Below are 12,654 nucleotides of genomic sequence, written 5' to 3' on the forward strand. Positions count from 1 at the left end.
TTCTGTGCTATGGAAAGAACTGAAAGATTTAAAATTAAAAAAAAAAAAGAGGAAAATGAGCCTAGTGCTATGCTAAAGACAAAGGCTGGGTTTTTCTCTTTGTGTTAATGGCAAGGTCATGTTTAGCCTAACATTTATAAGGCAAATTTCATTTTTTGGGGTTAAGAAAGTATAAATATGGTTATAGAAATATTAAGCAGTAAATGTGAATAACCTTCGGCTAACATAGTAACAGGGTGATGCAAGCATAACAAGCAGTAAACAAAAAGAGCCAAGTTAAGGAACTGGATGGGGGAAGGAAACTCACTATTCTGTTAGCTGCTAAAGCAAGCAGTAGGTGGCAAATGGTTGCTTTTATTAAAACCGGTTTTGCAACTGACTCTATGTATCTCACTAGTCAGAGAAATCTGATGAGTAGCTGTGAAGTCTCAAAGCTTTGGCCATCTTAGCTATCTCTCTGAACTTCACAAAGTGAAATTGTCTTCAAACAGTGGTCTGGGCAACCATGGTATGGCTCGTGTGATGTGCACTCTGTGTCCATTTACTGGAGAGCATTTAAACAGCGTCTTGTTTCCCTGTTTCCCAATCTGATATTTGAGTCTCACTAATAAAAGGTTAACATGATACAGATGCAAAACAGAGCCAAAGTGTATAGGCTTTCCTTTGGCACAGTGTAGGGCTAGTTCAACTTTATCTGCATTGCGCTCCCAGAACTGGCTTTTAGCAAAGAGGAACTGGCTTTTTAGCAAGAGGACAGCTTCAGAGAGGTTTAGTTTTGAGAAGGAGCAGCAGCATGGGGTGGGATTGGAAGCCATTGAGGTATGGAACGTGAACATTTTCCCTTAGTGATATTTGCCTATAAAATGTTGAAAACTAGTTTGTCAATAGGGTAAAGTTGTCATTGCTTTTGAAATTCAGACATGAGGAGGAGCTGCCTGAAAGATCTCCCAGTCTAGCCCATTAAAGGGCTGAAGACAGGACTGAAGAGCTTTTGAAATGACAGTTCTATTCAAAGTATTTAGCAAAAGGCATCTCTTGCACACAATACTTACTGAAAACCACATAGGACATGGAGAATAAAAATGGGTTATCACCGGACACTTCATTTAAATGAGTGTCATGAGGCTTATTGCAAAGTTTGGTCTCTTTTTATATGAAAACTTATGCCAGTTTTAGTAAAAGAGTATAAAAACATGCTTTTAATCAAAATAAGTGCTATTTCTCAAGGTGCCTTTGTCTCTTTCAAATTTTGATTATGTATTAGAATTCTTTCAGCTAAGCCTCTGGTGAAAACTTTTCCCCTAAGTTGTACTATAGTGCTTGGAAAACAAAGTAGAACAGAGTGTTCTACAAGGGATGCCCAAGGAGAAAGAGGCTGAAATATTAGAAAGATCATGTTTGTGACACTCCTGGTTTCTCTACATAGGTGTCTAGATAATGTATGATTAAAAACAAGTATCGAGCTAAGTTCAAAGACTGTGTTTCTTTCTAGGTGTCCATGGTAGCTGCTATTCCAGGACTTATGAATGCAATTAAAATGATTTACAGTATCTCACAGTACTACAATACCTCTGAAAAGATATCCTCGCTCTTTGTGAAGGTGGGTGCATACAGCATGAAAGCAAATTTTCACAAAACTTTATGTTGTTGTTTGAGTTTTAGTGAGACAGCAAATAGAAAGGGACCACGCAGTTGAAGAGGCAGCATTTTGGTCATTTTAACGCTGCTTTTTGAATGTATTGAGCATTGGAAATAGTGATAAAACTTTTTCAAAGATGGAACTGATTTTAACTATGCATAATTTGGAATTATAAGAATTTTTTCAGACTTCTTGAAGATCAGGGCTAATCTCAACCCTGACATGACTGGATCTGAGGAACTTGTTTTGTTACAATGAGTTTTGCCTATGTTGAACGGGATTTGTAAAACCAGTTATGTTAATGTAATATAGTCCTTAAAGCTCCTTATGATTGCATAAAACAAGGAATTGGAGGTTCTTTTATAAGAGTTTTTTTTTTTAATCTAATTTCTTTATTGTCATAGTCTCATGGGACCTTGATTTTACCTTTGCTTCTGGAAGTGCCAAAAGTCATGATTTTGAAGTCCTGAGTGTCATTTCAAGGTTGTTTTGAGTTGTTTAGGTTCAGGTTGAGGATAGTTAATTGATGGCATTTTGGCAGTAGATCAGGGTGGAGGTTGGATACTGCGAGGAAAACTGTCAGTTTGTGTGTCTTGTATTTGGCATTGGTATTTTGCAGCCTTTGGGTCAGCTGAGACAGAAATATGGGATGAGATTGAGAAGAAGGGTAAGATCTGCTTTATCTTGTAACCTTTTTTCATAAGATTAAAATTGCTTTTAGGTGACCAATCAGTTGATTACAGCATGCAAATCTTACATTACAAACAATGATACTGCCACCATCTGGAATCAACCTCAGGAAAGAGTTTTGGAAAAGCTACGAGCAGCCATTAGACTTAAACAGGTAGGTGGGAGGATCATGCAAAAAAACAGAAATATAAGGTAAGATTTAGGCAGGCATGATAAGGAAAAGTTTTTATTGTATATGGGGAAGGAATATTGTGATGAAGGAAAAAGAAACAACCAGAGAAATACCCTGTGGAACTAGAGCGATTATATTAGAGCTAAGGGAGAATTTAATCTGGTGTTTGATTTTCTTCGGGAAACAGAAGTTCAGCACTTACCCTGCATGCTTCATATATGAGAATTACTTGGATTTTCATGCCTGAGTTTCTCTAGAAAGTTTCTTCTGTGATGGTGATGGATGTGTGGTAGAAATCAAAACAAAGGGACTTTACTGAGCTAAATATATTCCAAAGATATGTAGACAGCCTATAGTTTTAGAATGGGTAATGTAGAGAAATGAGAAGAATTCAGCCTTTCAGATCATATAGACCTGCTGGGAAGATAGCCTTAATTTTTTCCCAAAAAAACTTTTGCATGCACTTTCATTATCATTTCAGGAGGTCCCCCCGCTTTGGAACATAGGGTTGTAGGAATTTAGGATAATTCAAGTTGGAAGGGGCCTCCAGGGGTATCTAGTCCAACCTCCTGTTCAAAGCAGGATCAGCTATGAGATCGAACCAGGTTGTCCAGGGCTTTATCCAGTCCTATCTTGAAAACCTCCAAAGATGGAGGCTACATAACCTCTCTGGTCAACCTGTTCACTGCTTGACTGTCCTTAGGGTAAAAATGTTTCTCCTTACTTCCAGTTGGAACACCTTCTGTTTCAGTTTATGCCTCTTATGCTTATGTCTCTTATCCTCCATGTGCTGCTCTGAAGAGCCTAGCACCATCTTTTTGAGAACATACTTGTAGATATTGGAAGATTCATATTAGATTTTTTCCTTTGTTACTTTTTCATCTCATAATAGTTTGGGCTAAAAGTCCTGGCACCTTCTGAAACAACAAATCTTGCATAGTTCTTGTGCAAATTAGTGCAGATTTATATGACAACTTCTTACCATCAGCAACAAGCAGTAAATTTATGTTTCTATAAAGTTTACTATTCAATTGCAGTATTAAAATATGTTTAAGGACTAATTTTTTATTTGAGTCTTAGCAACGTCCAAAAACTTTCAGAAAATCAATTTAAAACTTAAAACTTTGAATCACCAACACCCTAGGAAGCTCTGGGTCCTTTGTATTATTACCTCCAAATAAGTTTATTGAGATATATATGTAATAGAAAGAAATGAACTTTGTAATCTAAAGAGAACTACTCTTGAGAGAAACCATTTCAAGGAAATCTGGTGACTATGTAATCTGACTTTGGGAAGAACTGAATTTAACATGTTTGGAGTAAGGTTTGGCACAATTAACAAAACAGTATAAAAAAAGGAAGCTGCTATGGAGCAGCATTCTAACTTCAGAAGGGTTTTATTCTAAAAAGTGATTTTAGAAAATTTGAAACATTTTTACTCAGTCGGACTACTCAGCACACAATCATTCCTTTCAGTCTCTGAAAACTGAAATCTGGGTGGTCGTCTTAGATGTTCAGGAAACCCATTTTTCAAGCCCTGCTATAAAATGCCACTGCAGGAAACAGAATTTCACAATAGCTAAGGATGGAATATACAAATACATGTATGTTCAGTTTATATGTGTGATGAAACATGTGATTCCATAATGGTATTGACTAATGGGGTTGACTTAGTTTTCAGACATGAATTCTATTAATGTCTTTTTGTAGTCTGCGTGATTATTTATTAATCAAACTTCTACTTGCTAGCCAGTTAGAGATGATCATATGTGTCTACATAAATTTTGTTGTAGCTAATAGTCTTTCTATTACATGCTTGATGTACTTCTCCTTTTAAATTCTTTTTTATTTTTAGGCATATCAAAATTGCTTTCACAGGATAAAGAAGAAACTGGAACAAAATCCAGCTGAAAGACAGTTTGATTTTAGTGAGATGTATATCTTTGGAAAATTTGAAACCTTTCATCAACGTCTGGTTAAGATAATAGAAGTTTTTAATACTATTAAAATTTACTCAGTTCTACAGGAGTCTAAGATAGAGGGATTGGAAGCAATGATCGCAAAATATGAGGTACACAATAAATTTTGGAAGTCCTGTGAGTCTAATTTGATGTTGAAACAATAAATAAGGATGAAAATTAGGAAGTATCTATTAAGAGAAAAAAATAACTCTATATTGCTGTGTATGATCTCTTGGATAGTGAGCAGACAAGATGAAAAGGATGTGTTAAAAGCAAATCTGAGCCAAAGAAACAAAGTAATTGGAGAACTTTGTAACTGGAGTAATTGGAGCCATAGCTTTGTGTTATGATGTGTAGAAGTGAGAATTGCAACATTTTTGTCTTAAAAAATGTTTTACCAGCTATTAAAGTGTACAGTGACTAACACTGCAGGCTGTCTCCATCCCTTGTCCATTGTGCTAGGGGCACCTGGTCATTGCCTAGCCCTGAAGACTTGTTCCATTGTGCTGGTGCTTGATGCTGCAGTCAGATTTTCCTTGCAACTTGGAGTGGAACAAACCTCAGTTCCATTTCTGTGTTGCATAAATGCAAACAGATGTATCTTTGATTTCTTGAAATGGGTCACTTTTAGCATAGAAGAAAAAAAACCTTGGACTCTTAAATTTACCCCATTTCATTAAGGAAATAGTATGCTTTATTCCAGCAAAACAGATTACTAGATGTGCTCAAAATCTGTACTCACCTAGAATACAACTTGATAGCTTTGTCCTTCCTGATTGAAAAAAGAGTTCATTCACAGATGGCTTTCTTTGGGATGAGGGAAGGAGAAAAGTGACTTAGTTGCTTTGTGCTGGAGAGCTCTCCAAGTCTAGAGCTTTTCTTTTGTAATAGTGAAATCCCTTTGTACTACTACTTCTTTTGGCTTCTTTCCTGGTCCTTTTATCTAATACGAGTGAGACTTGAACAACAAGGAACTCTTCTAAGGATATAACCATGGTAAATCATGTTCTTTTCTTTCCTCCCTTCTTGCTGAGATTAAGTTTTTTTGTAGCACAACTTGACATGTAACAACTAGAGTCTTCCCTGCTTTCTGGAGCCTGAGTTGACTTTCCTTATTGTATATCTTAATCAGTACAGTGTCATTATAATTATGGCATTTATAAATGTTAAAATAAATCAGAAGTATTCACTGTATGTAATTTGTAGACTGCTTTTAGAGATCACGTGATATATTGGCAATACAGACAAATGTGGTATTCTAATTTGCATTACCCTATCCACTTCCTTTCTACTATCACCATGAGTAAATTACTTTGTTGCTTTAGTTAGCTAACCCTAGGGTAAAATGTGAGCATTGCATTGTGCAACTCCCTGTTTCACTCCAGGATTTCGGGTCCCTGACCACATCCTTCACACCTTCTACTTTCCTCCTTTGTTCCCTCCTGTAGTGAACTGTCTGTCTTTCTTCATGGAAGAAACCCAGGTACAACTGGAAGGATAGCCTGGTCCAAGATCTGTTCCAGAGGGGCAGGGTGGGTGTGAGCTGCTCCAAATTTTTCTCCCTTCAATGCGAACTGTTCTCTAAAGCTATGCCAACAGGCTTCTTAGCAACTCATAATTTTCAGGTCATGCTATGAAGGTATTATTTTCATAGGCTAAGACACGGGCATCTCATTTGGGGCACTTTCGGTTGAAAAGACACCTGTAACTGTCAGCCCAGTGCTGTGGTACAGTCTGCAGACTCTATACAGACATACCACATGATCCATTGAAGCACTGAAGTCCTAAAGTAAAAGCTTTGTGCAAGATCTAGGTACTATAGGAAGTCAATTTTATTTGGCAGGGGGGAAGCTTGGAGGTGGGTGGGCAGAATTGTACATGCTGATGTGGAAAATATTAAAGGTTGTAGATAGTATGCATAAAAGGTAGAAAGCAATTGTACTTATTTTTTAAAAGTGACAAAATTAAGGTACTAAAGTATTTGACACAGAGCCTAACCATAGTTATGTGACTTATTTTAGGGCTTGAAAAAATTTAAAATAGGATGCTATTATGTTTCAATTCTTTATACTTTACCACTTAGTTGCTATCTAGGATTTGCTTTTTTGTAGAGGAAAACACTGAATTACAGCAAAGCAATAAAACTGAAGTTCATTTTCTTATAAGAAAATGACTGCAATCTGCTGTGCTGAAAATATTGCATTTAGCTTCACAGCTGTACAGTGGTAAACTGCTAGCATGCTGAACAGTAGCTCATCACTAGAATTCTTTAACTGTGTGGACAGCTCATGGGAGATGCGGATTAAGATGTGCTTTCATTTGAGTGGACAGCAGCAGTGGAAGAGAAGTCAGGAGGAATAAGTCTTGAGGTGGTGACACATTGCATCTTACCAGGACTTTTGAATAGTCCCTTTTTCTATGAAATCAGTTAATTTAAAGACATGGGAAATACTAATGGGAAATTATTTTCCTTTACTGAAGGTGAACTTTGTTAACTTTTAAATATTGTTTGTTTGTATTTTGAAGTACTGAACCTTTGCATAAAAGAATATTTAATGAGTAACAAGTGTCTTTGATGAAAAGGAAGAGTTTGTATTTTCTGTCAGTTCTAATTGAGTTAGAAGAGTAAGTAATATAAATGAAATTTATATGGCCATTGCACCAACTTGCTTTTTGCAAACACATTATTTTGGTTTGTTTATACTGCTTAGTGAATACTGGTAACTAATGGTGAAGGTAAGCTGTGAAGGTGCACAGCCCATTGAGTTAAATGTTTCAGTGTGATACTTTTTTGATAAGACAATTTTGGTGATAATTTTTTTTTCTCTGAAACTGTTTAGAGCATTGTTGACATTATGAAGAAAAAGCAGTACAATTTTTTGGATCAGCGTAAGGCTGATTTTGATCAAGACTATGACGAGTTTTGCAAAGAGATAAATGATCTTCATGTAAGTTTTATGTTTTAAATAATAACTTAATTTCCTGATGATTTCTCCTGGAAAGCAAAGTACCTCTATCCGACCTACCACCAAACAAATAATGCAAATCTTTAAATTTCTATTGTGACGTGGAAAAATGATTCTAATATGTCTCCCTTTTAAAACTTGCATTTACTAACTAACATTCAGGCTAGTTTCATAGAATAGGCCGGAAAAGGCCTATTAAGAAGTCCTCCAACAAAAAGATTTCTCATTACCCTACTTTATTTGGAATTGATACTAGCAAGAAGAACACAAAAACACGTGATTCCGTTGGGTGAATGGGAGCATAGCACAGATAATATAGAAAATTAATTTTCTCTTAATTCTGAAATCATGACAAGCTGTTGGAAGGAATGGGCATCTATATAAATAAAGTTAAAATAAGTGCTTGATTTGGCTGCTGAAGAGGAAAGCAAGCATTCTCTGAGGCTCTCAGCATGGTGGAATTGTCGAGGGTACAAAAGCTTTTTTTGGTTTTACAGCTACAAAGGGAATTTCAGAAGAAAATGCTTTGAAAGTTGGTTGTATTTTGTTTAATTTTTGCAGGATGGAAGAAAGAGAAAAATGATGTTTATTGAGGTTGCTTTGACATAAACAAACCCTATGTATCTATAATATATGATAAATACTGTCAAATAACACCTGTTGTTATATTTAATATGTGGGTATATTTGACGATATTTAATATGTGGGTATATTTGACGTAGTACTATATTGTAGAATTATTTTATCTTTTCCAGGATCAGTTAAGGACTTTTATGGACAACACCTTTGAAAATATTCTGAACACTGAAAGAGCACTGAGGATGTTGAAGAAATTTGAAAGGTACTGTGTCCTATCTAGTTTGCTAGAATTCTGTCAGGAAATAGAAATAATTCTTTGAGGGTGGTAGGAAAGGGGAGAACAGAGCAGGAAACATCTTAAATACAAATGAAAAGCAGCTCAACCTCCTCTCCCCCAGCTATTCAGCTTTGGTAAGGGATATTTTCTCAGTAGTGTGGATGAATAAGAGACATCTTTTTTCATGTATCAGAAAACATAAAATATAAATGAAATTTGAACTGTGCCTTTAAAATTAGGATATGTACAGGAATACTTTATTATGGCTATTAACATATATGCCTTAGTTTTGTCCTCTGACGATGAAATTAATTTGTCGCCACAGGGCAGCTAGAAAAGGGCAAAACACTTATATTAGGAAACAGTGAAATGTGACTCGATAGATTCATATTGTTGCAAAATAGCCTCAGACTTTATTGTGTCACTTTTCTTATTATATTCTGTTTAATGGAATAGACTGCTAGTGGTGGCTGGTTACAACTGGCTGCAAATAATTTTAGTTTAGTGTTAGAAAACAGAGACAAAGTAGAAAATGTGTAGTCTTACTTGGAAACTTTTATCATCTGGCCTAAATCTTGGTTTCTTGGAATCAGGTTGTGACCATCCTTGTTCAAGCTTAATGAAAACTCTGCTGCTAAAGTAGTTATTTTCTAAAGAATGCAAGGGAGGCTGGGAAGACTGTGTTTTTCCAACAATGCGTTAAAAGAATTTCAGAAGTCTTGAAGGAATTTTTCTAATGATTTTTATTTTTCTAAGCAGATTAGAAATCCCGAGTCTTGGCGTTGATGAAAAGTATCTGAAAATCCTTCAAAACTATGGTCATGACATAGAAACAGTCTCTAAGCTCTACACTAAACAGAAGCAAAACCCTCCATTGGCTCGTAATCTGCCTCCAATAGCTGGTAAGATCTTGTGGGCACGCCACCTGTTCTGTAGGATCCAGGAACCCATGGAGTCTTTTCAACAGCACCCAGCTGTTCTACAAACAGCAGACGGCAAGCGCATAACCCGCAACTACAACAAAGTAGCAAAAGTTCTTCTGGAGTTTGAGGTGATCTATCACAGGGCATGGCTTCAACAGGTAAAAAAGCTGATTTTGATTAGGATATTTCTTCAAAAAAATGCAGTGGATTTTTTTTGTTGATACACTAATAACATCCAGACCAGGCTGGATCTCTCTTGTGCCGGGCACCATTGAAACACTGCGTTACAGCAGTGGGAAGGAATCTCTGGTTGATAGCAGTGGTCCAGTATGCCAAGGCGTAGACTTAGGACAGGGTACCTCCTAAGTGAGGGATGAAATGAGAAAAGATACTTTTATAATGAGTTTTTATTAATAAATAGTTCCTATACTGGCTGTAGCTGATTTTAGGAACACTTGAGAGGCCTTGTTAGTTATAATGAGAGACATTTAGTATGGAAATATATAACGAAGATTCAGTGATAGCTTTAGCTGCCCCTTTTTCTCTGCCGTGACCTACTGACTCAGCTGCAATAAGATCATGTGTGAGGAGAGAATTTTTTTCATTGGGTTAGCTCAAGGTAGAATCAGGCACAGAAGTTTCCTCTGGTGTGGATAATGTGATTTTGTTTTTGAGTGATAATTCAAGAGTACTCTCTGAGTGATGTACATATAAAAAGCATCCAGTCTCAACTGGCAGAACATCCTGAAGAATTAGTAGAACACTCACTTCTTTTCATCCATTTGGTAAGGCATTACACTCTGTAGTCTAATATTCTTCAGAAAAACATAGCTTACTTTAAATTCCTCATCTCATTTGACTGATTTCACCCTCTTGGTTTTTGTATGTAGAACCTCTGATTGCTTTCTAATATGTAAATTCAGATCAGATGGCTCCTTCAAGGAGTACTTTCTAGCCCTGAATTCTCTGAAAGTTTCTACTATCCTATCTGAATACCCTCCACCTCCAGCTTCTCTGCTGCCTTGGCAAAGAGCACATTGCAGAAAATTTGACCTCAGCCTCTCAGATCTGAAAGGGGAGGGATCAAAATCTCAGATAACTCTTATGATGGAGGTGGTGCAATTATCAGTGAAGCTGCCTCTTGTTCTTGGAGCTCAGCTGCAGCTTTTGTACAAATATCAAAATCTCTGATGCTGATAAATGCCAGTCTTCCAAAAGCCAGTCTTAGACAAGATCTGTGACCAGAAGCTCCTGCTGTCTTATCCAATCTGAATATACTGCGATTTCCTGACTCTTCCTTCAGCCTACACATTTGCTCTCTCCATGAAGGTTTAACAGATCTTCAGATTTGATTGTCTGATACTATATGTTGTGGTGTTTGTGTTGGCTGAGTGTACTAAAACTCAGGAGAAGGCACTACAGTATTAGAGGTTGTATGATGTCCTCTCTTCAGACTGCCTTGGCTCTGGAACTGGATATTTCTTAGTGATAATGAATCTGGTACTAATTTTGAATTGGGCATCAAGGAACTGCAGAGTATAACCTCAACTGTTCTTTCATTATTGATCACATTTCAAGTACATCAGGTCAAAATTTGGCACTATGAACCTCTATAAACAATCCTCTGCCAAGGCAGTAATGAAAATCACCCTATCTGGATTTAGGAATATCTTTAAATTCAAGTGATTATTCTGTTAACCTGAGAGTCCATCTTTGACTACATGGGCTCTTCACAGAGAGTTTGTACGGTATGCATACCTTCTTGTTCTTCAGAAGAGGAGGTGTGGTGCTTCAGGAAGCCATTGGCATTTCTGTCTGGTGTTTCTATCTTGGACTCAACTCCAGTTTTGATTCCAGTACTGTGCCAGATGCCTGCATTAGCTCAGTAGTTCCAAGTATGTTGAGGATGAATTTCAATGAATTGTGTCTGCTACTGATATCAGGTCCCTGCTTGGTCACCTTTTAAGATGGGTTGCTTGTCCGAGCTATGAAGACTAAGCAAGATGCATGCTTCTTGCCTGTGGAGTTGCATCTCTTTCCATTGGCCAGATGATCTAATGATTTTTTTTCTGACATGTAAAAGTTGTACCATGCTTTGATAGAAGTTGTTTGGTAAATTCTCCTTTCTGCTTTTACAAAATGACTGTAACATTCAAGGCATGAGGCTCTGCCCTGACGATTAACCACCATTAATGTATGCCTGTGGAAAATAGCCGGTCAATGAGATGCGCTCCGCTGGAGAAATATTTTGTATCCTTTTTTTTTTTTAATGTTCTCATTGATGCTTTTCTATGTGAGGTCCTAGTCCCTATTCTGGTCTCTGCTGAAAGTAAGAGTCTGGCTTCTTCTATAGCACAATCAAATCCCACTTGGCAGCCATGTAAATTCACCAAGTCTACTCCAACTTCATACTCGTTAGTTGGGAACAAAGGAAGGTGGATTTGAACACAATTCCATGTGTTTGAAACAAGAACATGCCTTGAATGTACTTGAAAAGTATATCCACTTTATCATCAATATGCTTGCCTACAGTTCAAAATATTTGGCTACTGATAGTCGTGTCTCTTCTCTTTCCGTGAGGCAACATGAGCACAGGCTGCTGCGGACATGAGTATCCCGGAACACAAGGTGGAGCTCCTGCTCTACGCGTGAGCAGAAAAGCGGGGCAACTGCCCTGTGGGGAACACAAATAGAAAAGAAAGAGGGCCATAACATAAATCATTTCTCCTACTATTTTTTTTCCCCTTTTGCACAGTGGAAATCGTTTAGTTGGTCTTTCTGATATTTTAGAACATTTTTTGTTTTTCCCTGTTTGTTACTGAATGGCTACCACCTATTTTAGCCCCTTCTTTTAATAGCATAAGGTTTAAAGCCACTATTTTAGCACTATACCCAGTGTGTAGTGTAAGAGTAAGCCTTTAAGGTACTCCTCATTTCTGTTACCGACATGCACTACTTAATAGTGGAAAAGGCATGAAAAAAGTTATAAATGGGAGGGGAAAAGATTGGCAGTGGGGATCATGTCTCTGAAGCACAAAGGAGAATATGATAAGATTTATTGGTGAACTTTGGGGAAAAAATTCAGCGAGGTTGCTATTTAAAACAGCTGTATGGAGTGAGTTTGATGCTGGTGGATGGAGCATGATAACTTCACTGGCAAAACTTGATTAGGTGTTCTTTTGAAAAATGTTGTGTAAAATGTCATAATAATGTGAGACACTGTCTCAGCAAGCAGTGAAAAGCTTCAGTGTATATTATACAAAAAGAAAAAAAAGGACCTGCACAGAAATCAGTGGGTTACCAAACCATTACTTAAAAAAAAGCTCTATCTAAAAGCAATGCATCGAATCTGAGAAGTGAATAATGAACAATGACATTATGTCAGCAAAAGGAGAACTGGAAAATAGGAATATTATTTCCTGTAGGGAAATTTTCCTTACCTAAGCC

The 12,654-nt window shown here is 37.0% G+C and overlaps 1 protein-coding gene across 1 annotated transcript in view; it reads left to right on the forward strand.

Annotated features, from left to right (window-relative positions):
• Positions 1 to 12,654, forward strand: part of DNAH5 (dynein axonemal heavy chain 5) — a 181,319-nt gene that overhangs the window by 58,051 nt on the left and 110,614 nt on the right. Inside the window, exons 9-14 of the mRNA XM_067291003.1 lie at positions 1,493 to 1,600; positions 2,361 to 2,483; positions 4,357 to 4,572; positions 7,303 to 7,410; positions 8,184 to 8,269; positions 9,041 to 9,365. Coding sequence (XP_067147104.1) covers positions 1,493 to 1,600; positions 2,361 to 2,483; positions 4,357 to 4,572; positions 7,303 to 7,410; positions 8,184 to 8,269; positions 9,041 to 9,365 — 966 coding nt within the window. The remainder of the gene's footprint in view (positions 1 to 1,492; positions 1,601 to 2,360; positions 2,484 to 4,356; positions 4,573 to 7,302; positions 7,411 to 8,183; positions 8,270 to 9,040; positions 9,366 to 12,654) is intronic.

The sequence above is a fragment of the Apteryx mantelli genome, chromosome 2 (assembly GCF_036417845.1).
Source record: "Apteryx mantelli isolate bAptMan1 chromosome 2, bAptMan1.hap1, whole genome shotgun sequence".
In the NCBI taxonomy this organism is placed as follows: domain Eukaryota; kingdom Metazoa; phylum Chordata; class Aves; order Apterygiformes; family Apterygidae; genus Apteryx; species Apteryx mantelli.